This window comes from Eleginops maclovinus, chromosome 14 (assembly GCF_036324505.1).
Source record: "Eleginops maclovinus isolate JMC-PN-2008 ecotype Puerto Natales chromosome 14, JC_Emac_rtc_rv5, whole genome shotgun sequence".
In the NCBI taxonomy this organism is placed as follows: Eukaryota; Metazoa; Chordata; class Actinopteri; order Perciformes; family Eleginopidae; genus Eleginops; species Eleginops maclovinus.
Genome location: NC_086362.1, coordinates 12,905,809 through 12,933,625, shown reverse-complemented (window position 1 = coordinate 12,933,625; position 27,817 = coordinate 12,905,809). Strand labels below are relative to the sequence as shown.

Below are 27,817 nucleotides of genomic sequence, written 5' to 3'. Positions count from 1 at the left end.
AAAAGTGATACACATATTTAAATTAAAAGATGGAATATTACTTTGATCAAATACAAAAGAAAAGCAAAAGGAGTTTACTTGTTTAATTAATATTTTCAATTTTACAGAGTACTCCAAAAATAAGTTGCTAAACATAAATAAAGCATTTGGTTTTTGATTCTAAATAAGTACTTTAAAGATTAGTAGTTTCAAAAGTATTGTCACATTCAATATAAAATCCTACCATAAGAAACAGAAGTTGTGTGGGACAGTATTAAGATTTATTTAAAGTAGAAATAAGCCTTTCGTTCACTCATTGTTTTTAAGCAAGTTGTTATCATTCCAAAAGAGCACTTCATGTGTCATCATGTCACTATGACCACAGATATGAAGTATTTAGATTTGATATCATTTGATTTGAAAGGGACGCTGTGCAACTGGCTCACAGATAAGAATTTGCTTCTCAAGGAGATCATGGGGCTTGTGCATCTGGGGGCATTTTTCTTGAGTCTTTTGAGAGGAAGTAGCTTTTGTCGGTTACTCTTTAGATGCAGGAGCAGCGGGATCCAGGGAAGCCGTTTGAATTGTTGGAGGAGTGCCCAGCTCGGACTGAAGCAGTCTTTTCAGGGTTGCTGCTGTGGTCTAACTGTGTCTAACTGTGACTTATCTTTATTGGTGTTTTTACACAGTTTCATAAAGCCTCATCTAGGTCTGGGTGAAAGTCCGGCATGTGATCTCTGGCATTTCCAAGGCTGCAATAATACCACTTCTTTCTTGAAATAAAACAATGATTCTCACATTTCAATCATTTTGGTCAAAACTCTTTATGTTATACACAGATTAGAGGCTTTTCAATTTGAACTAACTTGTCCAGAATATTTGCATCCAGTAGATACAGTGGAAATATATTTAAATCAAATATAATTATATATGTTTGTAAAACCCATACACCAGAGAATAACTAGTAATCAGACTTCCTAAAAAATACTTCCCTCAGTATCAGTCAATAAAATAACAAATGAAAAATCTTTCATATATTATTCATACCATAGTTTTATTATGTATATCACACGTATCCATAAAAGGGAATATGGAAAGCCCTTTGAGAAACTACCTTTCCCTGCATGCCTTGCAAGCTTCAATTTGACAACTAGCCAATCCGCGTCATGACAGACCGGCACGTGACGTAGGGCAAGTTCCTGCTGTGGCTTGAGGGAAACAGATCGACATTGTGCCACGGGAGAATCGCACTTTGCGGGTAAGTTAAGACATTTGGCCACAACGAGGCCTATTGAGACCATATTAAGTGTCCTTCGGAGGGGTTTGCCTGAGCTTTCTGTGAACTGGGGGTCTGAAATAGCCTGCATTTCGGATGGAACAAGCTGTCGTACCGTGTAGGCCTTCGCTATTTCCTGGTGCAACTCCACAGCTGTGTGTGTTGGAATGGCAGAGTTGGAAAAGTTCAGTTTAGGGGGTTTCTGTGGAGCTTTGTTCTTTTCCATCCCGCTTTTAACAGTTCTCTAAGCTCACACACCATGAGCGCTACCCTGTTTTGACACCGACTGCGCTGTCGATAGTGGAACTGCCTAAAAGCCTCCCTTTGGCAGTGTGTTCATACCTTGGAGCTGGATACCCACACCGCAAACTGCTCCAAAGCTGTCAGGGTCTGTTAGTCCGTGGATAATGCTAGCTAACCGCGCCACCCTGAATTACACTGTACCAGAAACATTTGAACTGCTTTTAATGAAAACAAATGTGTTGAACTACAGCTCCTCCTTCGTTATTTAACTATATTATCATTGTATCTTTTTGTGCTCACAGTTAAAAGTAAGTGTTTGTAGAAGTAGTGTGTTTTGTCGAAGTGAAAGTGTTAGCTTAGTTATTTAAACATCATTCCAGCTACTGGAGACAGGTCAGCCGGTCAGAAGCAGCTCCTGTACTGAAGATCAACACACCTCTAGCATGAGATTAACACTTGTTTAGATGGAATTGAAGGGGATATATGCCTTTTTATAATATTTACATAGTTGGCATTTAAATATTTGTTGGAAGCCTGTCAGTGCAAGTGCAGACTCAGCAGCTGGCTGATCAATGTGTACTGGAGTCAGATCAATGCATGGGTAATGTTATTGACAGATTTGAGTTGGCTACAGTATGGATCTAACTTAGAGTTGGATATGTGTTAATGTTGGAGACTGCTTTTGATTTTGTTAGAATCTTTAGCAAAAATCTGTTCTAGTTGTAAGTCAAGTTTCAGAATTAAATGCATTTTAGTGTCATTTTCATCATATATATTCTGCTTTATTTAAAGTGCACATGGGGAACGGACAGTTTACGTGAAAACATTGTTGCTGAATTAGACCAATTTTGATAAAACAAAGTACTGGAATATTATTTAGAAGTTTTTTATACACATTTCAGATGTAACCAAAAATGTACAGTAGTGAGTGTATTACTCCATCCTAACATAAAGGCTGTTTACTACGTGATATTTGTAATGTTCCATGAAAAATCAGTATAGTTAGACCAAAGTAACCCCACTATTTTAACTACACCCTTTTTCCACTAGCTTTACCACAGAATGAGGAAGCATTTATTGTTTGTAGTTTCACTTAATGCAAGTAATCATGCATATAAATATCAAACAAACATAACCAGATCATCCAATGTAAATAATGATGTCTAACTTACTGCTGTCCGCTGAGTTTTATATCCACCCTCAGAAAACACTGCACTGTTCCCACCAACACACACAGGCATTAACCAACTGTCAGCCACCAAAACAAATATTAAATAGACCGGATTTAGAACAACATCCACTTGGTTAATTGTCATGTATTAGAATAAGTACGTCTGGATTTCAGTCTTGATATTGCGTTTTTGGTGGCCATGGATTAAGAAAGGATTTTTTTCGTGCCAAGATTTTCTAAATAAAGTTTTAGTTTCATTTCCTTTATGTACTTTCTCTCCATCTGTATTACTCACACCCTCCATGACTCACCAACACATGCTTATTCCCACTGTCTCCCTCCTTAAAAACACATGTTCAGACAGGTTCACAGTGACAGGTAGCAATGGAGCACTGTCCCTAAGGAGAACAGGAATAATCCCACTTGTGCTCTTTAATCCCATTAATTAACCTGTTTTCTAACCTGTTCTGAATCTAAAAACAGTAGGAAAATGTGATGTCAAGCATCGCATTCTATTGATATTCTGTTTATTGGACTTTATGGAGTTGATTCATTTCAGAATGAAGGCTCTTTCTTATGGTACATTGTTGTTGTTTTTTGCAATGTATCCACCTATGAAATCAGTTGAGTAAGAAGCTAAGAGGGGTATAACTGGGAAGTGGGAGCATCCCACTGGGAAGTGGGAGTATCCGACTTCCCAGTCGGAAATTTCAACTGGAACGCCCCTTGAGGTCGGACTTCCTACTCGGAAACTCGGAGATGCCTCGCCATACCCCAGTTCAACTTTCAATTCGCACACAACATGGCTGCCCAGCGCGTAAACACGTTGGTCACATAACATCTTTAGCTCTTCAGTATTATTTGTTTCACATTAAATCTCCTGTACATAAAGTACCATTCATCTTCTATCTCAAGTTATGTTGCTACGATATTTGTATGCACAAAATATGACACAGAGCGCTGTTATCAACCGGTATTGCTAACAAGGCGAACGTTCATGGCTTGCTTTGTTGGAATTCTTAAAATAGCCTAGTGTAAAATACTGTAAGGATGTTCCAAATAGTTTGCTATATGATACCGGAAAAAATATTACATACATACATATTTTGACTAGATTCGGCCTTAAACATTGTGTTAGGTCTGTAGTTTTCTATTTGTGTGGCCTTTTAAAAGTTTTTCAAGTGGACTGCATATTTGTTCTGTAGTTGTTGGTATTCGGCAAGAGCAAATACAACAACAGCCTTCCTGCGAGCGTCCATCTTTTCCGACTTGTGTTACTGGAACGCAGTCAACTCGGATGTGACGTCACTCCCAGTTCCGACCTCCGATGTAAATGGAACGCGGCATAATACAATAATGCTGTTGTGTTGCATTATGGGAAATGTAGGATACACTGTTTTTGGAACTTTTGGAAACCCTTCTTTTGTCTCCTGTGAGACCCCAACACATAATAAGAGAGGCGATACTTTGCTGGATTTCCTCTTTAAAGGGGTAGTTTCCACAATATCAGCCAAATGGAAAAAACTCTTGTGTACACTGCCCGGCCAAAAAAAAAGTCACTAGCCTGTGGGGGGCAGTGCTATGATCTGGGGTTGCTGCAGTTGGTCTGGTCTAGGTTCAGCAATGTGCCCAAAGAGTGAGGTCAGCTGACTCCCTGAATATACTGAAGGACCAGGTTATCCCATCAATGGACTTTTTCTTCCCTGATGGCACGGGCATGTTCCAAGATGACAATGCCAGGATCCATTGGGCTCAAATTGTGAAAGAGTGGTTCAGGGACCATGGGACATCATGGACTGGCCCCCACAGAGTCCAGACCTGAACCCGATTGAGAATCTTTGGGATGTGCTGGAGAAGACTTTGCGCAGTAGTCCGAATCTCCCGTCATCAAAACAAGATCTTGACTAAAAATGAATGCAAGACAGAAATCAATGTTGTGACGTTGCAGAAGCTCGTGGGAACGATGCCACAGCGAATGTGTGCCATACTCAAAGCTAAAGGAGGTCCAACGAATATTAGAGTGTGTGACCTGTTTTTTGGCTGGGCAGTGTATTTACTAAATATATGATCATATCCCCCTAACTGGCTTGTTTTTATCTGTGATATTATCATCAAAAGATTGTTGGGGGCGGCAGTGGCTCAGTCAGTAGGGACCTGTAAGGGATTAATAAAGTATGTCTTCTTCTTGTTCTTCTTCTTCTTCTTGTTCCATTGCTTAAAATAAATATGTCGCTCTGTGCTCTTTATTACTGTCCACATAACCGTAAATGAGAGCTGTACCGCTGTATCAAAATGGTCACTGTTAGCTTATCACAGATATCAGCGTGTGTCGCCTCTATGTTTGTGGTTATTAATAAACAGGGCTTCCTATGTCCGTTTGTGTCAGTGTGAATATGAGTCTTGTGAATGTGCACCAAGTTCCACATTTTAATTTTGAAACAGAAGCAGGCACACATGCAGTTAGGGCTGCGCAGTTCTTCTAAATCTCATCGCCAAAGGGACTAGTGCAATATTCAAATAGCAGGAGGTGCAACATTTTAGGAAATCTATGAAAATATTATTTGGGATTGTGGTGATGCATAGACGTTCTGGCCCACACATATTATTACACAGAATTCACCAAGTATATTTGTTTGGTACAGATTATCTTAAATAAACACACCATGATCACATCTTTAATGAGAATGGCGATTCAATAAGTGCTAGCTACATTAGCTTCAATCCTGACTTCAGCCTAAAGTTAGCCAGCTAACCTGCTGCTCTGACGTTATGAGCCAAATGTCTCTGGTTTCTATGAAGAAGAGTTTTCCTGTTGACTTCTGGGTAGTTCCATACAATGTATTGTTACCTTGATGAATTTTTCAGTGTCTTTTTAGAAGTGTTGCCATGACTACGGTTGTGGGACAGCTGGTATCCAGCATTACTTAGAGATGCGTTGTACACAGAACACCTATTATCACCTTACTTTGAGCCAACTATTGTGTTTACACTTGGACTGGGTAATGCAATCTTTTGAAGGGGGCTAGATAATTCATTATTGATGGTGCATATTAAAGGGACACCCCTAGGGATTTCAAACTACTTGGTGATATTGATCGTCTCTCTTGTAAACGTACATCTGCAGTGCTGTTGCTGTGATGATCAGCTGCATGGTTCTTTACACTGGACATGGTGTTGTAGCTGCTTTGCTCCATGTGTGCAGGTTGGACTTTATTTTATTTGCCAAGACGTGCGCCTTCTCAGTCTATATTCCCTGTCAAAGCAGTCCTGGGAGGTTGGATGTTTCCAGGACTGTGATAAAGTCAGTCCCCACTGTTCTGGTTGCATAAAATGTGTGTTTAACTCAGAAATGATGCATTTCATGGAGGTTTCTTTATATTCTTTTCCTTAAACTAGAAAAAATAAATATATTACATTGATTAATGTTTTGTGATATAGTAGCTCGATTTATTCTTTAACGAAAGGATTTCCCCTGAAACGTTCAGGTTATTTCATTTGTACCTGTAGGTAGATTTGGTTTCATCTATAGAGGAAAAAATGTGAAAATGCAAATCAAAAACCCCTTTTTCTCAGACTGTGATACTGTATGATATTCTTCCTCTCGTTACTATTGGCATTTAGCTGACAGTATCCATGCCAACAGTTACTGACAGCTCCCGTCTTCTCTGACATGATGTGTTCTGGCACTGTTGTGAAAACGTTCTGATATCTCTCATATTATGGACTGGCCCCAGCTTTAGAATTCTATCCCTGACAGTCTGTGTGCCTCCCTTCCCCAGCCTGTGGAACCCCCCCCTCCCTGAGCGATGGCGTCACCTGTCTCAGTCTACAACTCCAACGTCTTGGACACGCACATCTCCAGCGTGAGTGGATTTGTGTGTGTGTGTGTGTGTGTGTGTGCGTGTGTGTGTGTGTGTGTGTGTGTGTGTTTGCTATATCTGGGCCGGTGCATCTGCGACGACTTGCTGTGTGACAGCTAGTTCATTTTGGAATATTTAAATCTGGAAAAGGATACTCAGCTGGTGAGCCCCCTCCCTGCAGAGATATGGGTTGTTGTAGCACCTTAAACATGGTGGGAAGCCGGTGAGGGATCAGATCCTGGTCTATGGAATAACCTCTCCTAGAATGGTCAGGTTTTCTAGACAAGAAAAGTCAAAATTCTTAAAATAAGATTAGAGGTACTTTATTAATCCCCACCTGGGAAATGTTAGTGTTGCAGCAGCATAAAACAAAACAAGGAATTGCACATTAGAGATTAAAAGATTAGAAATAAACAATTCTAAAAATATATAAACATCTCAAAATAGAAATAGGAATAAACCAGAATTAGAGAGTAAAAAATAATATGTACCGTTGAATGCAAGGAGTGGAATATTAAATATAAATGTAAAATGTACAGTGTAAAAAAAAAAGTGTGACAATAAATCAATATTTCTTCAGTAAGAGCAGGAGGACTCCTTCTGTGAACCGTGTTTTAGTCCGTTGCTCTATGATCGAATGTCCTTAAGGCGGCATTATTCATTTTGTTTTACTGGACAACAAATAAAGAGTCTGATAAATTGCAATCATAAAAAACGGACTCGCATTAATGGTTAAAGCCTTGTGGCAGAATCTATTCAATCTTAGTCTGTTCATTCTTCAGTAAGATCAGATAACACCCCGTTTTCCAATCAAGTGTAACATTTTTTAAAATTACAGCAGCTCCATTTGTACACATTAACAAATATTTAAGACAAGAAACAAAGACACGGACATTTAACATCCCATTAAAATCACTTAAGACATATTTAATGTACATTTGATTTAGGATTATTGTAAGGTAGTATCATTTTTAAATAGTCCCCAGCATTTTAAAACAAGTTATCCCTTAAATTAGGAATTTAGCCTATCCATTGCTTTGTGGTCCTTGTTATTTAAGATTAAGATGAATAAACATGTTATTGAAATCCCAAGCTCTATTAAATAAAGAGTCAAGGAGAATAAGACTACTTCAAATACCAATAGGGAGGCTCTGAAGTAAACAATAATAAACTATAATTCCAAATATGGATGTGAAGCAGCAGTGTCACAGCCTGTCAGTCCCACACCTTGAAAAGGAAAAGTGCGGTGTTTACAGTGACTCACCTCACTGAACACTAAACCTGACCTCACTTGAACTGGCTTGAGCAAATTGCCCTCTCTCCACCATTTTCCCCCTGTGGTACTTCAACTGAAAAAAGCACTTAGTAACGTGCGTAACTTTTACAGCCTCTTTGAGCCACGTCCATTTATTCCATTCATTTCTTTTGACGCCTTGTTTTCTGTGTGTTTGTAGTCCTCCAGAGAGTCTCTGAAGATGGAGTTGTTGGCTGATGTGTCCCTGCTGCCGGGGGAGGAGAGAATTATAGGTGAGTACATATAGATTGTGTGTGAAGGCATACACGTGACTCGGTGGAGAAGGTCCTGAAGTTGTGAGTTTTTCCTCGGGGTCCTGCGTGTTTATTCACGTTCATTCACTTAACACTGTCCTAAGTGAATGAACGTGAATTTATAAAACGTATGAATTCATGCTGTCAGCTCTTTATAAAGGACCAGAAACATCTTTTTTAGAGGGGCCTGTAAGTCAAATATCAAAATGAAATGCATTTTACTGTCATTTCCATCTTATATTTTGGTTTATTTAAAGTGCACATGGAGAACAGATAGCTAACGTGATGACATTTTTGGCTGAATTGGATCAGACTTGTATCGGATCCAAATGTGATAAAACAGCATGGTATTTCTGTTTGTCCACAAAATATCAGTATAACTGCATTTTGGAGTCGGAGATTGGATCGGCATCACGTAGGGAGGAATACGGCAGTAACATTTAGTTTACACGCATAAAGTGAAAGTGATTGGCAGTTAAAATCTAAAAAATTGCTGCCCGCTCGTGGCTTCAATAGTTTTCCCGCCTTTTTTAATCTTACACCATCAATGGAGTCAGGAGAATGTTAATACTGAAAGACTTTTGAGACACCGCATCACGCACATTGAGAAATAGTTGCATCTATTCCTGTCTTCCATTGTCTTTTCATTTAGTCACATCAAAATGTGTTCTTGTTTTTTGTGAACACGTTACTAGGGAAGGTGCTGTTGGACATTTTGTGTTTGTATTTGTCGAGGCACAGTTCTTGTTTAGCTGTCAGTAACAGTTTCAGCCGTTAGTGCTAACACCGTGTGTACATCAGCAAACAGTGGTTGTGCGTGCAGGACAGAAAGAAACTGATTTCCATCTATGTGCATGAAAGGAAATAACTTAATTAGAACGTGTTGCAGCGATTGTCACCAAGTTCATAGCTCTGACTAATTACTTTCTAATTATTATGATTCAGTGGCCCGTTCCTGAGTGGGACGGTCTACAATTATACTCTCCATGGTCACGCAGAGGGGTGTATTTATAGCCTACCTTGGTGGAACGCTTCTCTTCTCTGCTTTCGCTTCCTCTCCTCTGTGCTGGTTTCTACCCGCACTGCCTACCAACTATATAATGTCCAAAGCACTAGTGAGGGATTGTAAGAGACAACATGAGAAAAGGCTGTATAATTGTATTTGTTTCCATCTGTTTCCAGATAAAGAAACCATCTACATCTGTCCGTTCAGTGGAGCGGTGAAGGGGAAAGTGTTGATCACCAACTATAGACTCTACTTCAAGAGCTTAGATCCTGTAAGTCCTTTTAAACTCAAGACTGTGTGTGTCTTTGTGTTCGGCAGATGAAAGCCTTCAACAACTGTACCAGTAGCTCCTCGTGTTTCGCACCGGTGCAGCGATCACGTATTTTGTTAGCCGACCTTGAAGTTAGCATCGCAAGGCAACAGGATTCCATAGAAATGTAGAATATTGCAGAAAATGATCTTTGTGGCAAACAAAATATATAATAGTTTAATATACTTACAAGTGTCTCTACATTCTCTACATCTTAACACCACTTAGTGATTTTTTGAAGTGTAAGATTAAAGGCCAGAAGTACAAAGCTAACTCTAGGCAGCAATGAAAGAACTACATCACGGTCACATGGCTGCCAATGCTACGCTAACGGTGGAGTTGTTTTCAATTTGAAGGCTTTTAGTTGTCACTTTGTAGCAACCACCATTTTAATGATGCATAAAAGCTTTGGAAATTAACCAGTGCGGTATGTACTGACGTATTTTATGTCTTAGAACCAAATGTCAAAATCTATTCAGCTTCTGTGTTAGCAACAGATCTTATTTACACATCTAACGCTAAAAACATTAGGGAAAAATGCTAACTCTTTGGGGTTTAATGACTCATTCCTGCACCACTCTATTGCTCTGGTCTGTTGTTACAGACTTAAGCTCCATTCGGACAGATTACCTTTACAGCAGGATGAGAGGGAGGAAATATTCACTGTTTTGCTCAGGAGTGTAACTCATTGTTCTGGAAGGTATTTCAACCATAGGGAGATTACAGGATGTGGTGTGACACACACAGTTTATCCCATCAGTGCAGATTCTTGCCCTACAGCCCTTTTTTAGATTTGCAAAGACATTTTTTTCATAGTTATATAATTTCATACTGAACTGATAAGACAGTAAAGGCGGGTCATGCAGCTCTTCCTGAGTAAAAAAAATCTGGGATCCACTTTAGAATACAGGACAGGATTAAATTAGGGAGGCTCAGCAAGTTCACGGAAAACCAGACGGGAATTGCAGGTTTAACTATTGCTACAGCATTTAAAGATCACGCCACCTCTTCTTTAGAATAATATTCATTCTAAAAGACCCTTATATAACATGCATTTATGTGGAACAGTGGAAATGTTTCACCTCTGCAAAGCTCTGTGCTGTATGAAGAGTTAACTTAGTATTCAAATGTGTGTAAATGTAGAAATATTTTGAAAAAACTGGTCTGAAAAATTGTAAAAATAACAGAAATACACAAAAAAGGTAAAGTAAAATAAGAATTGTATTCATTACTGTGTATCTTTGAATTTGAAAGTGGAGGAGCGGTTTTAAATAGAGGAGTGATTGTCATTACTATATTTTGAATGTTTACAGTTTTGACACAGACGGAGCGGGCACATGAGATTCAGGTTTTGTGAGACCCAGCAGTGCCCTTGTCAGGATTCGGAGGAAACACTGAGCACTGAAGGTGCAGAGACACTTAGTGCTGATTATCCGCAGACAGAAACATCTCATGTGAACGCACAGTCGGCAGCAGATATTTTGAACAATTAAGTTCCTCAATGTCTGCCGGGGATAAAAGCAATCAGCAGTTGATTGCCTGCTGCTTAGCAATACAATGAGTTAGAGATGAACCTTCATATTAATAATTTATAATAAGAAAGGTCTCCGAGGCTATCTAAGGTCACAGGAGTATCTGTGTAGTTCTTGGATTCCCAAAGTTTCCTCTCTTACGTTCTCATAGGGTATGAGAGCATCGTATGTACATATAAATAATGGTATTTCCAAGAGTAATTAATCATTTGGTGCTTCTTTGTGTATAATATTTATATTTTGGGTGCTGCTGTTTGTTGTAGGATGTGGCGCTTTCGCTGGACGTTCCTTTGGGTGCCATCAGTCGGGTGGAGAAGATGGGCGGGGCTTCAAGCAGAGGGGAAAATTCCTACGGCCTGGATATCACTTGCAAGGTGTGTGTGTGTGTGTGTTTGTGTGTGTGTGTAAGGGACACTGCTAGCTGATAATTGTATTGTTTTCAAACGATATCTTTATTGAGATTTTACAAAGTACAAACAGTGACAATAAGTACAAATGAGTCAGCGATCCAGGCCCAATCTACAAAAATTGGACCTACTAATCCGCTATAAAGCAAGAAACAAAAACAAAATTGCATTGTGGGACAAGCTGATAAGAAAATAAAAATGGCAAAAAATAATAATAATAAAAATACTAACAAACAAAAAAATACAATGAATCAATTAAACTGTACGAATCAAATCAAATCTACTGACAAAAAATAATAATAAAATATGAATCAATTAAAAAAAGTGAAATTAAAAAGGCAGCCAGCAATAAAACCATTTATGAGCAGAGGTGTACTTTGGGTTTCAAGACATTTCAATAAGGGATTCCACACTTTTTGAAACTCTCCTTTCTTTCCTTTGGCTATGTCAGTGAGTTCTCCAGTACTATACAGGATGCCATTTCTTTCATCCAGCTTCTCCCAAGCTAGAGTTATCCTCCTCTTGACCTGCAGGAGTCCAAAGTCATTAAAAAAGTAACTGGTTTGAGCGAACAATAAAGGTATCTGGATGTATTCGTAGCACACATGTCTTTGCCTGGTACTGCTCCTCAAATCCCAGAGATAGTCTCCACAACAGTTTTTCAATATTGTGTGAGTGCCACCTCGCTAGTTAAAGGAGGCGTGACGCTTTCTGAACAAACAGGAAGTCAAAAACTCTGCAGGGTACCTTTAAGTGATGGCAGCTAGCCGTAGCCGCTGCTCAGCCAGGCATCACTGTTGGGATATCCGACTGGTGTGGTAATGAGTTTATAAAGAGTGACGGTGTGGAATACTGTGTAAAAGGCAACAAGCATATCTTCTTCTTCTTCTTCTGCAGTACTGTCGTATGCTGTATGTGTTGGTGGTTAAGTGGTTGAGCTTCTCTTTCCGCAGGACATGAGGAACTTGAGATTTGCCTTGAAGCAGGAAGGTCACAGCAGGAGAGATATCTTCGAGCTCATCTTCAAATACGCCTTCCCCCTCTCTCACGGTCTGGTAAGGCAGCTTCTCATCCTACTGCCCCCTACTGACCGACACACAAAAGGCTGATTGGCTAGCAGCTAGCAGCAGAATTCATTTAGGATACAGAAGGGACCCTTTTTTTCTCTGATGGTTTGATCTACCTAAGCCAACACAATACAATCTAAAGCAAAATAAGCATGAAGTACTTTATGTAGGATTCACTAAACAGATCCCCTGCATTTTTATGGTAAAGACAAGTCCAGTTTTTACCCGTCAATGACTGTCACTGAAAAAACATTGTTCTGATGTCTGTGTTAAAAGAAAGAAAGCCAGAAAATGATGAATGAATGTTATTCCACATTTTCAATTTGTGTACCCTTTTTTAAATGCCAATTTGTGTTCATAAAGACCACCAACACAGCAACAAAGTTCCTAATGGAAACCAGGCTGCAAATGTAGCTCAATTGGCAACTTTATATTGAAAGCTTGATATTCTGAATGTATGATTTCATGCTGTAAAGGCCCTGGGATCAAAACATGTTTTTTTGATGTGTTTCAATGTGTCCTTATAGGGTGTGAGTGAATGGTGCTACACATTGTGTAACAGACTAATCAGAAATTGGGAAAAAACTTAAACAAACTGTATGAAATAACACAAACAAATAATCCCAGAATATCCATAGTGATGCACAAATCAGCAAACCATGTTAGCTGAGAAGGACACGTTTCCTACAGTCATCCTCCATTGCTTCAAAGCCCAGTGTTCATGCAAGTGTTGAATGCAGAGATGCAGCCCCCTCATATGCCATCAGCTGCCCACCCACACCCCTGCTCCATCAGCTGAGCTAATACTCCTGCATGCTACATATGTGTCAGCCTCAGAGTCTCTAATATGGGCCAGTGCACACATTAACATCTTTCCATTTATTCTGCCCAATCCCCCCTGGCTATACTGCACACCAACCAAGCATAGTTATTAAGGATTCTTTATAGCTCATGTATCACTTGAAATCAGACATTCACCGTTCCATTTTTGTAAGAGGAACTGGCGCACATCTTTCTGGCTTTTGATTGAATAAAATAATCAAAAAAAGGCTATAAGTAGAAAAGAAAAACAAGGAAAATGTCAGCCGTGACTCCAATTGGATCATATCAGTAAGAACCATCCAATCATAGAGCATGTTGCGAGTTATATGTCAAAACCTGTTAAACATTAACCCATTTAGGCTTAAAACGCCTGGGAAAATGCCTGTAAAACATATGGGCGATTTTAGAAGAACCGCCTAAAACCTGAAGTGTTTCTGGAAATTCAGCAATTATGTCAACGCCTACTAAATAATTGATTTCTCAGCCTCTGTAGCAGATAGAAACAAAATTCAAAAAGTATTAGAGAGCTTACAGCTGTGGCTTTCATGCGTGGCCTCTGTACGTAAATCGACCTTCAGCCCTGGGGTGCGGTTGAAAAAACTCTGGATTAGAGTGGTAATCTCCGTCCTGCACTCGGTTTCAAAACCTTCGAACTCATGGTCATCATCGTCGCCGTCTTCAAATATATGTCTTAACCATAAATCCCGGTCGATTGGTTCGACGGGTTCAAAGTCGTCAGCAATAATGTCATCAGCGCTGTGCAGATCGTCAATATCACTACCTTCACTAACTTCAGAATTCCCTCCGCAGTAGACTAATTCTGCCATGATTGCTCAAAATAAATCCAAACAATGCCACATTTATATTCTGATGCATTTCATTGGCTAAGAGGCTGATAATTAATGCAAAAATATACCACAGAGCTCTTGTACCAGAAAATGACGTATCCGCTTTCTCGGCTTCAATGGTAGAATGACGCAACAGCGCCCCCTGTTTTAACGGCTTAAATGGGTTAAAAGTTTCAGGGTCTGATTGTGAACGCAAAGCATGTTTTTGTACTAGTTTTATCAGTGCTTAATCTTTTTTTGCTGTTGGTTGGACAGAAAAACTATTCAAATACATCATACGTCTCAGTTCCACGTCGTTTATAATCAATGAATGGGGGAAGTCATTTGACCATTGATATTTGAAATAACTTTATTTAGGGCCGCCTATCACTCCAAACTGACCAAAAAACAACAGAACAAAATGATTTTATTATCTGTTTTTCATTTTGGGGGGGAAAGTTAAGTGGATCATTACAATAATACTGTTATTATATGTAAATATCAGGGGGAACACGCTAGTTTCTCCCAGGAATCTGACAAAAAATGACCTATAAATCAGTCTTGATTTTTCTCAGGGTCACTGTCCTGCTGCTAAAATCTTTTTATCCTATAATAAAATGTCTCCTCTCCTCTCCATACAGCCACTGTTCGCATATGTGACTCAGGAGAAGTACGGGGAGAACGGCTGGGACATCTACAAACCCATAGAGGAGTTCAGACGGCAGGTAAGGCAGCTTTAGGACTTACAAGACTCATTGCTGAGTGGACATCATTCTGTTTTGTTTGTAAAGAGCATTTGTGAGTATTAAGTGACCAGCTGATGATGATTGTCTCGTGTCGTAGGGCTTACCTAATAACAAGTGGCGCATCACCTTCATCAATAAGAACTACGAGCTGTGCGACACCTACCCCACTGTGCTGGCCGTACCCTTTAAAAGCAAAGAGGAGGACCTCAGGAGAGTGGCTGCCTTCAGGTCAAGAGGACGCATCCCGGTGAGTCCCAAGCAGATCTGCATCAAACCGATCTCAACCAATAGACTGATGGTATGGTTCTGCACTGAGGCCTGTACGACGAAGCCAGTCCAACAGACCCTGGATCTGTTTGAGTTCTCTGGCTTAACTAACCCTAACAAACGAGATCTCGCCATTCGGTCCTACGACGCTGGTTATCAACTCAGTCAGTCAACCCAGGGTTTCTCTGTCCGGCTGAGAGCGTGTTCACATGAAAGGGGCGGGGTTAGCAACATTTGACCAATCACAAACCCTGAAGAAGCGTACTGACAGCGGAGCGTCATACTTCATGAATGAAAAGTAAACTATCATGTTAGACAAATGAGAAGTTAAACTTTAAACATACATTAATTAAACACTTGATCCAGGATCAAACCAACATAGTTGCAGCTGCAAGGTGCAGGAAGAACAGCTGGTAAACAAAAATAATACCGACTGTTTGAAGGGGTAAATTAACTGGTTTATAATGTGAACTGCCCCCCCATCTAAGACACGAATGGATCTGACACTTTAATTACACTTGAGTGTTTCGTCTACTTAATGTGTTGTTTTGCAGACAGTATGCGCACTGTAAGTGTTGCACGGCCTGATACGGCTCGAGAAGCTGACACAGATCAGGAAATATACATTATGAGGTGATTTGAATGATAAATGCGACACATCCACGTCTGTACTCACAGTAGAGCGGACTGTACGCAATGCTCTGAGTTACTTTGCTCCGGTTACTCATGTTGTGGCAGATATTTAAGTAAGCTTGTTTGCCGCAAATGTAAAAATAGTGAAATTGCTCTGAAGGTGGGCAGTGATATTCTATTAACTCCCGTGTTCACACAGTAGGTGAGTTTCCGTTAAACTGTATTTCCTTTATCCTGTAATATGAATTCATAGCTTTAAACTCCCCACACTGAGCTCTGATTGGTCAGCAGGTGGTGCTTTCACTGAGTTGATCTCTTTTCTGGAACATAACCTACCGCGGAGCTCTAAGCCGGTAAGAAGTGAACCAGCGTTGTAGGACCGAAACCCAGAGTTCACCCTGAAGTTACCTCGGTAACCGCACATCCTGCTTTGTCGTACAGGCCTCAGGACAGTTTCTAAGAATAACACCAACAGTTTCACTCTTTTCCCTTTTACTTCTCTATATTTAAATGTTTCCATGACAATTTATGTCATTAATTACCACCCACTTTAAAGAGACTTCTGGTGAAATTCTAAAATTCCATGATCAAATCAATCTATGGCAGCACGATTTGGACTTTTTGTTGTTGTGATATTTCAATTGTCATATGATGTTGGAGGGATTGATTGTTTTCCCCTCTTTATTCCCATTATCATTAGCAAATATATACAGTTATATCTCTGCAGCTCCACAATACTTCATTCAAAATACTATTTTAACACACGCTTTGGCAGCTTTAACTCGTATTTGAATATATTACACACGTCCACATTAGGGTTTCGATAAGATTTAGAATAATTGTGCAGGCCTATTATGAACTGTGGTTCCATCAGTCTGCTCTAGTGCCAGTGCTTTTATTCAGTCTTCCATAATGTTTTCAATCCCCCTGACTGTGGACTGTTCTTTAGGTGCTGTCGTGGATCCACAGGGAGAACCAGGCGGTGATCGTCCGCTGCAGCCAGCCTCTGGTCGGGATGTCCGGCAAAAGAAACAAAGACGACGAGCGCTACCTGGACGTGATCAGAGAGGCCAACGACACCCCCAAGCTCACCATCTTCGACGCCCGGCCCAGCGTCAACGCCGTGGCTAACAAGGTCAGTAGGGGGGATGGTACTGTCAGGAGTTAAAGGGTTGGTCTGACAGCAACACTTATCCCCATGACACAGCGGAGGGGAATGGAAAGCAGCAGATGGTTACTGTTCATGAAGTAAACCGATAAAGTGATTTTTCTACTGTTTGAGCTTCGACTTGCTCTTTGGATTACATCATCTTGTTGCAAAGTGTTCTGCATCAGTTGTCTGGTCCACAACTTTGAGGATTCTGTTACCAACTGTTCATCTCAATGCGTTAATATCAGAGTGTGTTCAGTACAGTGGAAGGAACTGTTACTAGCCTGTCTTGTCAAGATATTCCATAATCATGGAGTGCCTCACTATCTGTTCTGTTAGTAACGGAGATAATGTCATAATCAAACTATCCAGGTCACCATAAAAACATATGCACTCTTTTGAAATCTGACCTGAGGATTAAGGCAGTGGAATCAGAATATCTTCAGTATGAACATTATAAAGATAACCTTTCTGATTCATGTTGAATGTGTGTCTGTGTCAGGCTGCTCTGTCGTCATGGTCATCTGCTGTAATCCCTATCTGTCTGCAATAGAAACACAAGATTCACAATAATCAAAATATGATGCTCTGTTAGAACAAAATCAATTTGTGCCAACATAGTGAACTTGTATTGTCTATTTGAGAGATTCATTCTTGTTTACTGATTATTAACTCATTATGTTGGCATTGGTTTGAATTTTGGATCATGAGCTGCAGAATGATTGCTGATAACACCAACATTTCTTACACAGATTAACGTACTCTCTCTGTTAAGGGTATTTCAAGTATTTTCCCCTAGAAAATCTTAAACAATGAGTATCAAAATACTGTAAAGTTTAAAATAATAGAAGAAAAAAGTGAATAAAATATAATACAAATATTTAAAGTAAGTGTGCAATAAATAGATAAATCAAATCAAATATATTTTTTTAATATATAAACAGAATCATTTGAAGTAAGTATGTGCTATTAAAATAGATTGAAGATATTAGACACAATAAATTAGAGATTGACTTATTAAATAAATAGATTTATATAAGAAAAGAATGTTAAAGTAGGAATGTGTAGTTAAAAAGATTAAATAAGTCAAATAGAATAAATATAACAAAATTGATGTCCCCCGAACAACTGTCCACCACCATTAAGGGGGAAACATCCATTGGACCGCCACTTTTATTTGGAAAGAGCACACTTTCAATACATTTCTGTAATGAATCCTAATGTTTTTTTGGGCCCCATGTTGAACCCTTCCTGAAACAGGAGGTTTAATTCATTTGTTTTATCTCAATGTCTCTCCCCAGGCCACAGGGGGAGGCTACGAGGGAGACGAGTACCAAAACGCAGATCTGGTCTTCCTGGACATCCAGAACATCCACGTCATGAGGGAGTCCCTGAAGAAGCTCAAAGACATCGTGTACCCCAACGTGGAGGACTCTCATTGGCTGTCCAGTCTAGAGTCCACGCACTGGCTAGAACATGTTAAGGTCAGGGAAAGAGTCATCATTTAGTTTAGTGCCTCCAAAGCAGGGATGTCCCTTCTTAAATAAATGAATCCTGGTTTTTGACTGCCTCTGTGTGTGCAGCTGGTGTTGTCAGGAGCCATCCAAGTAGCAGACAAGGTCTCCAGCGGACACTCGGTGCTGGTGCACTGCAGCGACGGCTGGGACCGCACCGCTCAGCTCACGTCTCTGGCCATGCTGATGCTAGACAGCCACTACAGAACGCTGCGGGGGTTCCAGGTCAGTAAACGCACAGCAGCTGCATGATGACAGGAAACTGCTCATCCACACCAGAGAGTCAGCTCAAATCGCAGCAGGGCAGCGCTTTCACTGCACTGAGGACTAATGGAATGTCACTTCTCGAGGCTTTAGTGAGATGAATGGACAGGAAGTGAAGCTCTGTGTTGTTTCAGGTGCTGATCGAGAAGGAGTGGATCAGCTTTGGGCACAAGTTTGCCTCGGTAAGTAACTCCTCTCTTTAGAATCATCTGCTTCAGCTTTGTGTTTTTTGATGTGTAGTTTTTTTACCGCCATTTAGCAAAGCTGCATGCCTTCATATTCATTTAAGTTAGTGCTATAAAGTGGTCCTAAAACCCTTAGCATATTACCACTTCCCGTTCACTCTTCTCCACGTCGTTGGTTTGAAAGCGTTCGTGGTTAGAAGCCTGAAATAAGGTCTGAGGTTAACACGAGCTGAAGACTTTTTTCACAGTTTGTTTTTACAACATAAAATACGTCATTGGTATTTATGTGCAGCCCGGCGAACGTGATCACATTACCCTGCTGACACATACGTGTGTGTGTGCCACAGAGCTTATTTTCTGCAATATACTGAAAAACCGAGGGACCCCTTGGCAATGCTACATTCTGGAACATCTCTGGACCATTATATACGCTTTCTTTCATTCCACTGTACAGTATTTAGTGCTACATCCTTTTTTATTTTATTTTTACTCTATTTTACAAACAAATAGTTTACTTATCTGCATTTTACTTAAACTTTAGGGTCCCCTGCACCCTTCGCTTGCACTATTATATTCCCAAAAAAATGTGTTGCTTTATTTCTCTCTCTGTCACTGTAGGAGGAGCCTAATTGTTGTTTTATTTGTGTGTGTGTAGAGGATAGGTCACGGTGACAAGAACCACGCGGATCAGGACCGATCCCCCATCTTCATGCAGTTCATCGACTGTGTGTGGCAGATGACTAAACAGGTATGTGTCTGAATCATCCCGCTGCGTATCGTCAAGTGGAAATGTAACCCAAAAGGCATTTCTCTCACCGGTCACCTGTTGGGGTTTAATTAGATTACATTGTCACAAACATTCCCCTGAAAAGACAGTGCACTCTTTAAATCGTGGAAGTAAACAGAATGTGTTTGGTGCGCAGAACTTGTGGGCGTCTTATTTTGCTATTTTGGCTCATGTAGGTGCAGCAGCTCAAAGTGCAAAGAGGCAGATTATAAATATATATACTGTAGGTTGTGGTTATTAATAAAACACAGTAGAGACGCTGCAGTTTCTTTTTATTCGTGTCCTGCTGCCTTTAGATACATGCTGGGATTTAAGGTCCTGAAGGAAAGGTTTCTAATTCAAAATAAATAAGCTGTCGACAACCGATACTAGAAGAGTCACTTATTCATTTTTATTTTATTTATTTATTTATTTTATTTATTTTATTTATTTTATTTATTTTATTTATTTTATTTATTTTATTTTATTTTATTTTATTTATTTTATTTATTTTATTTATTTTATTTATTTTATTTATTTTATTTATTTTATTTTATTTATTTATTTATTTTATTTTATTTGTTTATTTTATTTATTTTATTTATTTTATTTATTTTATTTATTTTGTTTATTTTATTTCTTTTATTTATTTATTTTATTTTTGGTATTATGTATATATTTTTCAATGTATTTCCATTCATTTATTTATTCATGTTTAAATACATATGGAAGGATTAGCAGATGTTCCTGCTCGAACTGATTTAAAAGCATCTACTGGATCTGAGGTTTAATTAAAATAGTTTGTCTCAATCCTTATTCCTGAAATCTAAGCCTCTTTTATCCACCAAAATATATTTGTTCTGCCTCGTCTGAGCAAACCTCCTACATCTTCACGCCTTCCTCTCACCTGTGCACGGCGCTCGCTGCAGGTTGGAGCTCTCTTGTGCCGTTAATTGCACCGCGACAAAAAAAGGACCCCGAGTAGGCGCATTTTCTCACTTCATGGCGGTGCTATTCGCTGTATAACAAAAACAAGGAATATATCCTAAAGACCAACCCTACAATCTGCTGAAATGAGGAGGCTGAATTCCCTTTCCTCCTCTCCTCTCAGTTTCCTACAGCCTTCGAGTTTAACGAGCGCCTCCTGCTGACGATCCTGGATCACCTCTACAGCTGCTGCTTCGGGACTTTCCTCTACAACTGTGAGAGTGCACGAGACCAGCACGTAAGACTTTTACCACTCCCTAGAATTGACTTTACCGTGCAGAGGATTATTCATCTTTAAACGTCTCACTTTCTCTCCGTTCAGGAGGTGAGGTCGAAGACGGTGTCTCTGTGGTCTCTGGTCAACAGTAAGATGGAGATGTATTTAAACCCCTTCTACACCCCGGAGTCCGGCAGGGTCCTCTACCCCGTCGCCAGCATGCGCCACCTAGAGCTGTGGGTAAAGTACTACATCCGCTGGAACCCCCGCATCCGACAACAGGTAGGAGGCCCTCTGTGTTTGTTATTATATACTGTGACCTGCCCAGGCGGAGACACAGTTCAATCTGGTCTCAGTTTGTGGTTTGTGGCAGACCAAGGACATGCACTGTACAACTTTATGATTATGGACATTTTGTGTCATCATTCAGTCATTTTAAGGATTAGGCAATCCTGCTGGCATCACAATTTGTTCACACAGCCAGTTTATCAAAGTAGGAGTAACAGTAGTAAATCCCAACTCAAGTATTAGGGCCACTGTAAGAAAATAATAGTCTACATTTTTGGAGGACATTTATTTGTGTTGTGTATGGGAAGAGTTTATTTTGAAGATGTCTATCTTTATTTAATGTATTGTATATTCTCCGATGGATATTCATAGACTGCCAGGCTGTGCTAAAATGGCATTTAATGGTCAAAAAGTATTGAAATGATAAAATACTCACCAAAGGAGAAACAAACTGACAAGTGTATTCATTGATTAAAGTTGATGAATTCCTCATTTATTCTGATGATTAACTTCATTCAAATCAGGGTTTTTGTTGATTTTAAAAACATTTTACAGTGTGATTATTTTATAAATTGACCCACACTTTAATCAAAAACCTCAACAGAAACTTCAATAGAAGAAAAGTATTTTTTCTGCGACGCCTCAGTAAAGTGTGTGTGTGTGTGTGTGTGTGTGTGTGTTTTGCAGCAGCAGAGCCCGGTGGAGCAGCGCTACAAGGAGCTGCTGGCGCTCCGAGACGAGTACTTGAAGAAGCTGGAGGAGCTGCAGCTGTCCGACTCCTCCCCTTCCCCCCGCCTGGCTAACACCCCCAACACCTCCTCCTCCACTTCTTCCACACCACCACAGCAATACACACACCTACAAACTCCCCTCTGAGGGCTGGTGACACACACACACACACACACACACACACTCAGATCTACTTGTTGACTTGCACTTATGTCCTCTGATTCCTGTCAGTCTCACACACAGGGAACTAATACGTAACAAAGAATGCTAACAAGATTTTAGATTTCATGGGTTAATCTAACATGTGAGGGTGATTTATGCAATATGTCACAGTACAGCCTTGTCACAAGATTTTTTACACACGCACACACACACACACACAGACACACACCACACAGGGAAGCCTTAAAGACATTCAGTGGCTTTTGGTCCAAGGGCTTTTACACACAGGACCCACAGTGGATGTGTATAGACATTTATTCTCTTCTATAGGTAGATCCCTTTTACTTTCATTTGTTATGCTAAGCTAGGCTAACCACGGAGTCTCTCACGCGCAGGTTCAAATCAAATTAGTGTGTGTTATCAATTTTTCACGAGGTCTTGAACTGCCAGCTCCACTCCCTGTTGAAAATGCACTTCAGATTATTTTTGTCAAACATAAGAATAGATTCTTTAAATGATGTGAGGTAAACAAAAAAAAGAAAGAAAATGAGACAATATATTTCTTGGAAACACATTTCACAGTCCGAACGAAGCGAGGTTACGTTTTTGTTCCGCCTACGTCCCGCTACACAAGTATGAACTAAGCGAAATGCTAATCAAGATTCACACTCCTCACACTACTTCCTGCTTCGCTGCACCGCTTCCTTTACTTTGAGGAAGTGTTAAGAACGGCTGTATATATCGAGTGTGTCCGATTTGGATGGATTGATGTGGAATGAGTTGCTTATCAACTGATGATGAAAGCTAGCGGTGTCACATGTAGTTAGCCACTGCTAACAGCTCAGCTAGCCTCGGCAGTATTTTTTCAGCACTTCCTAAGCTAGACAGCGAAATGAGTTCCAGCCAACAGTTTGGCTAGAATCAATCAGTAATTGGCTTTAATAAAAACAGCCTCGGAAATATTTTCAGGTGCTCAAGATGGTCTATGGACATGAAGTGGTGCTGGCCCCTGATCCTGGATCACCTCTTGTGCTTCTGTTCGCAGATCCTGAATGAAAAAGTCAGCCATGGTCAATGATAGCTTTACCATGCCAAGATGTCTAACCAGCACCAGTTATAGGGACAGGGAGCTGAATTAACCAGTTACTCTCCCCCTTTACTTTTTTTTTTTTACTGTTTCTAGATATTCTATCCACAACAAAAGTCCCATATGAAAACGTCATCTCATAGCACATGTGCCTTTTGGACAGGTGTTGATATAACCCCCCCTTGTTTCCTGTGGGTCAGTCTTGACATTAGAAAGGGAAGTTTAAGTCGCCGAATAAAGTTTCTATTTTCCATTTGGATGGACTTGTTTACAACTGCTTGCTTGGTTGTCTCTCTGCTCATGTTTTTGTCCGATTGGTTTCCAGCTTTGTGTAACAAATGAACTGTTGATATCTGAAGATATGAGCATGGAAACTGTTGCGAAACGTGTTATCAAAACCAAAAGGAATGATGGGGAAAGCTAAAAAATGTCAAATTAGGGAAATGATCCTTGATCTTAACATAAAAATGTAACTGTAAAAGTTCATGCAAAAAATATCTTTCACATGGAAAATTTAATGGAAGTCAATGTCCACAAAAAATGGAAAAATACATCAATTGATAGGAATGATTAAATGGATATTGATGATTTATCAAAGTAATATGATTTTAGATTAAAGGTCAATCAGTCAAGGTTTAGAGATTCATTTTTTTTAATGTAAGTATTATTTTTGATTTCAGTGTGGGTCTCGCGATATTTTTGACTAAGTTGAGCAAAAAAATCATATATATTGACTGATTAATTCAGACATTATGGACTTATATTATTTATACATTTTTCTTCCATTAAATTCCCCATTAGAACCCAACCTGTCCAAAAAGCACATTCTTTAGTAGTCTTTTGTTTTGGTGCTGTCCTGAAAGCCTACAGAGCAGAGTGTAGAATCACACTCATGACATCGCATGGACTAAAGAGTGTGTGTGTGGTAGTGTTTAAAAGGAATGTCAGAAACAGTGAATTGTTTGATGTGAGGATTTTGCTGCTAACTCTAAGGGCTCCCATTTGTGTTAGTTGACACAAAATCTGACTAAAAAATAATGTATGTACTGTACCAATCAGTCTGTCAGGACGATGACAAGACTGTTCATTGCAATCTTTAGTGCTCAGTGTCTGGCACTCTATCCCAACATGGACCCCGAATAAATACCACAGGCTTGATTACTGGAATACTCTCAATAGAGAATTAAAGGGTGCTCATTTCTATTTCCAGAACATTGCAATCCCTCAGAGAGGAAAAAAAAAAACCGTGTCCAAAGCAGATGTGTTCTTTAGGCAATACAGGAATAAAACCAAGTGAAAAGAGCTGCATTCAAAACAAATCAGGCATTGCGGTGATTAGCGCAGTCGTATCGAAGTGTAGGGTTGGCTGATTTGGGTGACACTCATTGGCTGGACTCATCTGATTTCAATGGCGCGTTGATCACCGGTTATCCGACCTTCAAAGTCTGACATTGGGTTTTCCAAAAGTTGATACCGACCAATGTTTTGCTCTAGCTGTTTTTCACGGTATCCCCTACGGTGTTCCACCAAACCAACTACCAACATTGAAATGAATGGGAGAACAGTTTTTTTGTGGCCCGTTGATTGCTGGTTACGTGATTGGCCACCGAAGTATGACATTGGGTTTTCCAAAAGGTGATTCTGATCAACGTAATTGCTCTAGCCGTGTTTTTACGGAATCCCTTACAGTCTTCCGGCAAAACCAACTACCAACATTGAAATGAATTGGGAGAACTGTTTTGTTTTCACTGCAACGCCTGATTTGTTCTGAATGCGACTTTACAGAATCTGATTTATTCAAACCAATGCAGGGTAGAAAAACCTGGAAATCTACCTAGACCCCCACTGTCGATCATGTCCACCTGACGCCAAACTTGTATCATTTCATTTAAACCTCTTTCACAAATGAATATAATTCTAGGGGTCGATCGCTGGGGATTATGTTGCTTACCAAATTGCTATTTTTGGACTTGTTGTATCCTCCGCTTTGTGTGACGTATACAGACACAGAATGGGACTTTTCTTGTGGAACTCTTTCCCCCCATTATATTTTCTCTACAGTCACATTGAATCCCTTGAAATAAGACGCCTTCCTGTTGAAAGAGAGATTTGAGTTACGAAGACTTACTCCCCAATATATTTACCCCTTGGTTTTGGGCAAGTCGGAAGCAGCAATGAATTGAGATGATGCATTGTATGTGACAATTGTGAATGAGGTGCAATAAGTCATTTTTGGGAAGTGTGTGATGTCATGTCCAGATTTGTGCCTTGATTCTTGTGTGAATCGCCTCGTCTGAGAGAACCCGCTTCAGCTGTCCAGGGTCATGTTTGAGATTGACTGCTCTGTAGTTCAGCGTTTTAAAGGCAGAAAGCTCTGCATCCTTTGCCTTTGGGAGGATGCCATGCTGTTGTTTATAGGTCTGCACCAGTTTGAAGCAGGAGGAAATGGGCGTTTACTGCCGGCATTCCGCGAGTAAGTACAGAGTTTAGGACAGGGCCGTTTGCCAAGGTACCTAACGCTGTGTTTACGGAAGCCTCTGATCCCCTTAAGTCCTACACTGTTGTGACTCCCTAACAGATCACACGGTATCAGGATCAAACTCAAAATGATGGTCAAACTTATAGCCCACAGCCGTATATAAACAGCTGCGACTTCTATTAGCACAGAGATGCAGGTCCAAGAATCGTGCATTGATCTTGTAGGAGGTAGATTCTGGAAATGTATATCTGCATTTTTGAACAATTTTAAGTTCCCTTTTCATATTTTGCTATTGGCTTTCTGTTCCATCTTCCAGTATTGGTGTTAAACAACAACTAAAAACTCTTGATTTTCTCACAAGGTTGGACAAAACCTTGGTCGAACTAGGGCTGCGGTCCAATAGTCTTTATTCCTCGGACGGTTCCAAACTGATGACAGAAGAAAGGTGGAAGAATCCAAGTGTTGGCCACGAAAAGAGCAGGTCAGAACGTTCCTTATGCTTAGAAAAGTTGCTTTGATGCTTCAATGGCGTCCTTAAATTCCTAGTGGCAGCAGCATGTACAGCGCTATGGCATACCAACGTCAATAAGATCTGTTGTTGCGTTACTACATTGTAAATTGGAAGGGAAGTCTGATTTCTCAAGCCGCATTATTTTTAAGAATCCATACCTTCCAGATGTTGGCCACTGGATCTCGTAGGTTCCACTAAAGACTAGGACTTTGGCTACCTGATACTCAAATCTCAAACATGACTCTTTTCTATGTCTGGGTGGGTTTCAGAGTGCAACCTGATCCCTATGTTCACAGAGAGGTGAGAAAACATAGGATCTACCAAATGGATACTATTGACAAGTGGTTGATGTCCTGTTCAAAGGCGGGATCTCATTAGGGAGGGTTATAGGTCAAACGGCAGAGACGAAGTCACAGCAACGTAAAAAGTGTGCATTGGTCGGGTGGTTGTGTTTTTAGGGAAAAACAGATAAAAATCTATTTTTATTATTTTTTACTTTGTACAAGCACCATGATGTAATTACCTCAATCAAAACCTATTTTACTGTCTAAAGTTCTATTGTTGTAAAATACAATTATTTTATGTAGTGTAAAATCTTGCAGTTTTATAAAAAAGGAAAGTAATGTTGGTTCAGAAATTGTTGGTATAAATTGTGGATTTCTGCTCCATTGGTTAAGTTTTTTTGTTTTATTTTTGAGGGCATTTCTTTGTTTTGTATTCGCTAACCCAGGATTAAAAAACAGAAGCCTGTGGATACTGTCCACTCGCCACAACCTTGACATCCTCCTCTCGGTCCTCTGGGGGATCTTTACCTTCTCAGTTCACACAATGAACCTGAGAAGTTCTCTGTCAACGTTCATTTCAAATGTACTCTTTTATTAATGTAGGGGATTGTAGTTTAAAGGGTTTTGTGTCATAATATAGCCTGCTTTTTAATAAATACACATGAAATGTGTTTCAGGATCTTTTTGTCATCTACAAGGGAAAGTGAAATCAGAATGCATTTCAAATGTATTTCTTTGAATCATGTTATATCCTCTCCAGTTTGTTGGATGGGTCCTGCTATGTAAATATTACTGATTAAATTAATTTAAGCATTTCTGACTCTGGCTCTTTGCATATGTTATTTCATGATCAACTTCAGGTATTTTATGTGTTTTGCTTTTCAAGGTGGTCCTTGCTTACTGCATCAATGCATTATATCATGACTGGAGATGCTGAAAACTGTACACAATGAGTATGGTGAGAAAGTTGAGGTGGTGTCCTATTCTGGAAATAAATACAATTAAAACCCTGCATCGATATGGTGCTAATTGTGTGATAAATTAGTACTTTAGGAAGGTGTGTTTGCAACCCTCCCAGTAGGCAACATTGATATGGATTCATGCACCTTTATTCTGTTTTGTTTGTGTTTATTTTCATTAAAAAAGTCATTTCAACAGGAAAGTTCATTTGATTGTTTGCTGTATTTCCCAATCTTCTTAAAGTTATCATTTAAGTTCAAGTGTTGCAGCCTGACTTAAGATAAGATGTACCTTTATTAATCCCCGTGGGGAAATTCAGTAGTTAAAGCAGCAACAGAATAAGAATGAAAAACCGGACAGTGTGTTTCCCACAGGACAACAAAACAAAAATAAAATGATTCAAATGATGTACAGGTAAGTATCTGTTCAGACACAAAACGGAATGAAGGTCTTCAGTGAACATATATACACTTTGTATCCGGATTGTTAAATATATTTACATCGATTGATACGTGTAAAAGTTATGAAGAGTGCAGGCTT

The 27,817-nt window shown here is 39.7% G+C and overlaps 1 protein-coding gene across 1 annotated transcript; it reads left to right on the top strand.

Moving 5' to 3' along the window:
• Positions 1 to 1,164: 1,164 nt before the first annotated feature.
• Positions 1,165 to 27,137, top strand: mtm1 (myotubularin 1). Its single transcript, XM_063900469.1, has 16 exons — positions 1,165 to 1,237; positions 6,449 to 6,532; positions 7,984 to 8,056; positions 9,260 to 9,354; positions 11,189 to 11,299; positions 12,286 to 12,387; positions 14,690 to 14,773; positions 14,892 to 15,041; positions 16,644 to 16,829; positions 18,146 to 18,328; positions 18,428 to 18,583; positions 18,757 to 18,804; positions 19,463 to 19,555; positions 20,685 to 20,798; positions 20,883 to 21,059; positions 21,753 to 27,137. The coding sequence occupies exons 2-16, from the start codon at positions 6,476 to 6,478 to the stop codon at positions 21,939 to 21,941; spliced, it is 1,818 nt and encodes a 605-aa protein (XP_063756539.1). The 5' UTR covers positions 1,165 to 1,237; positions 6,449 to 6,475; the 3' UTR covers positions 21,942 to 27,137.
• Positions 27,138 to 27,817: the final 680 nt, after the last annotated feature.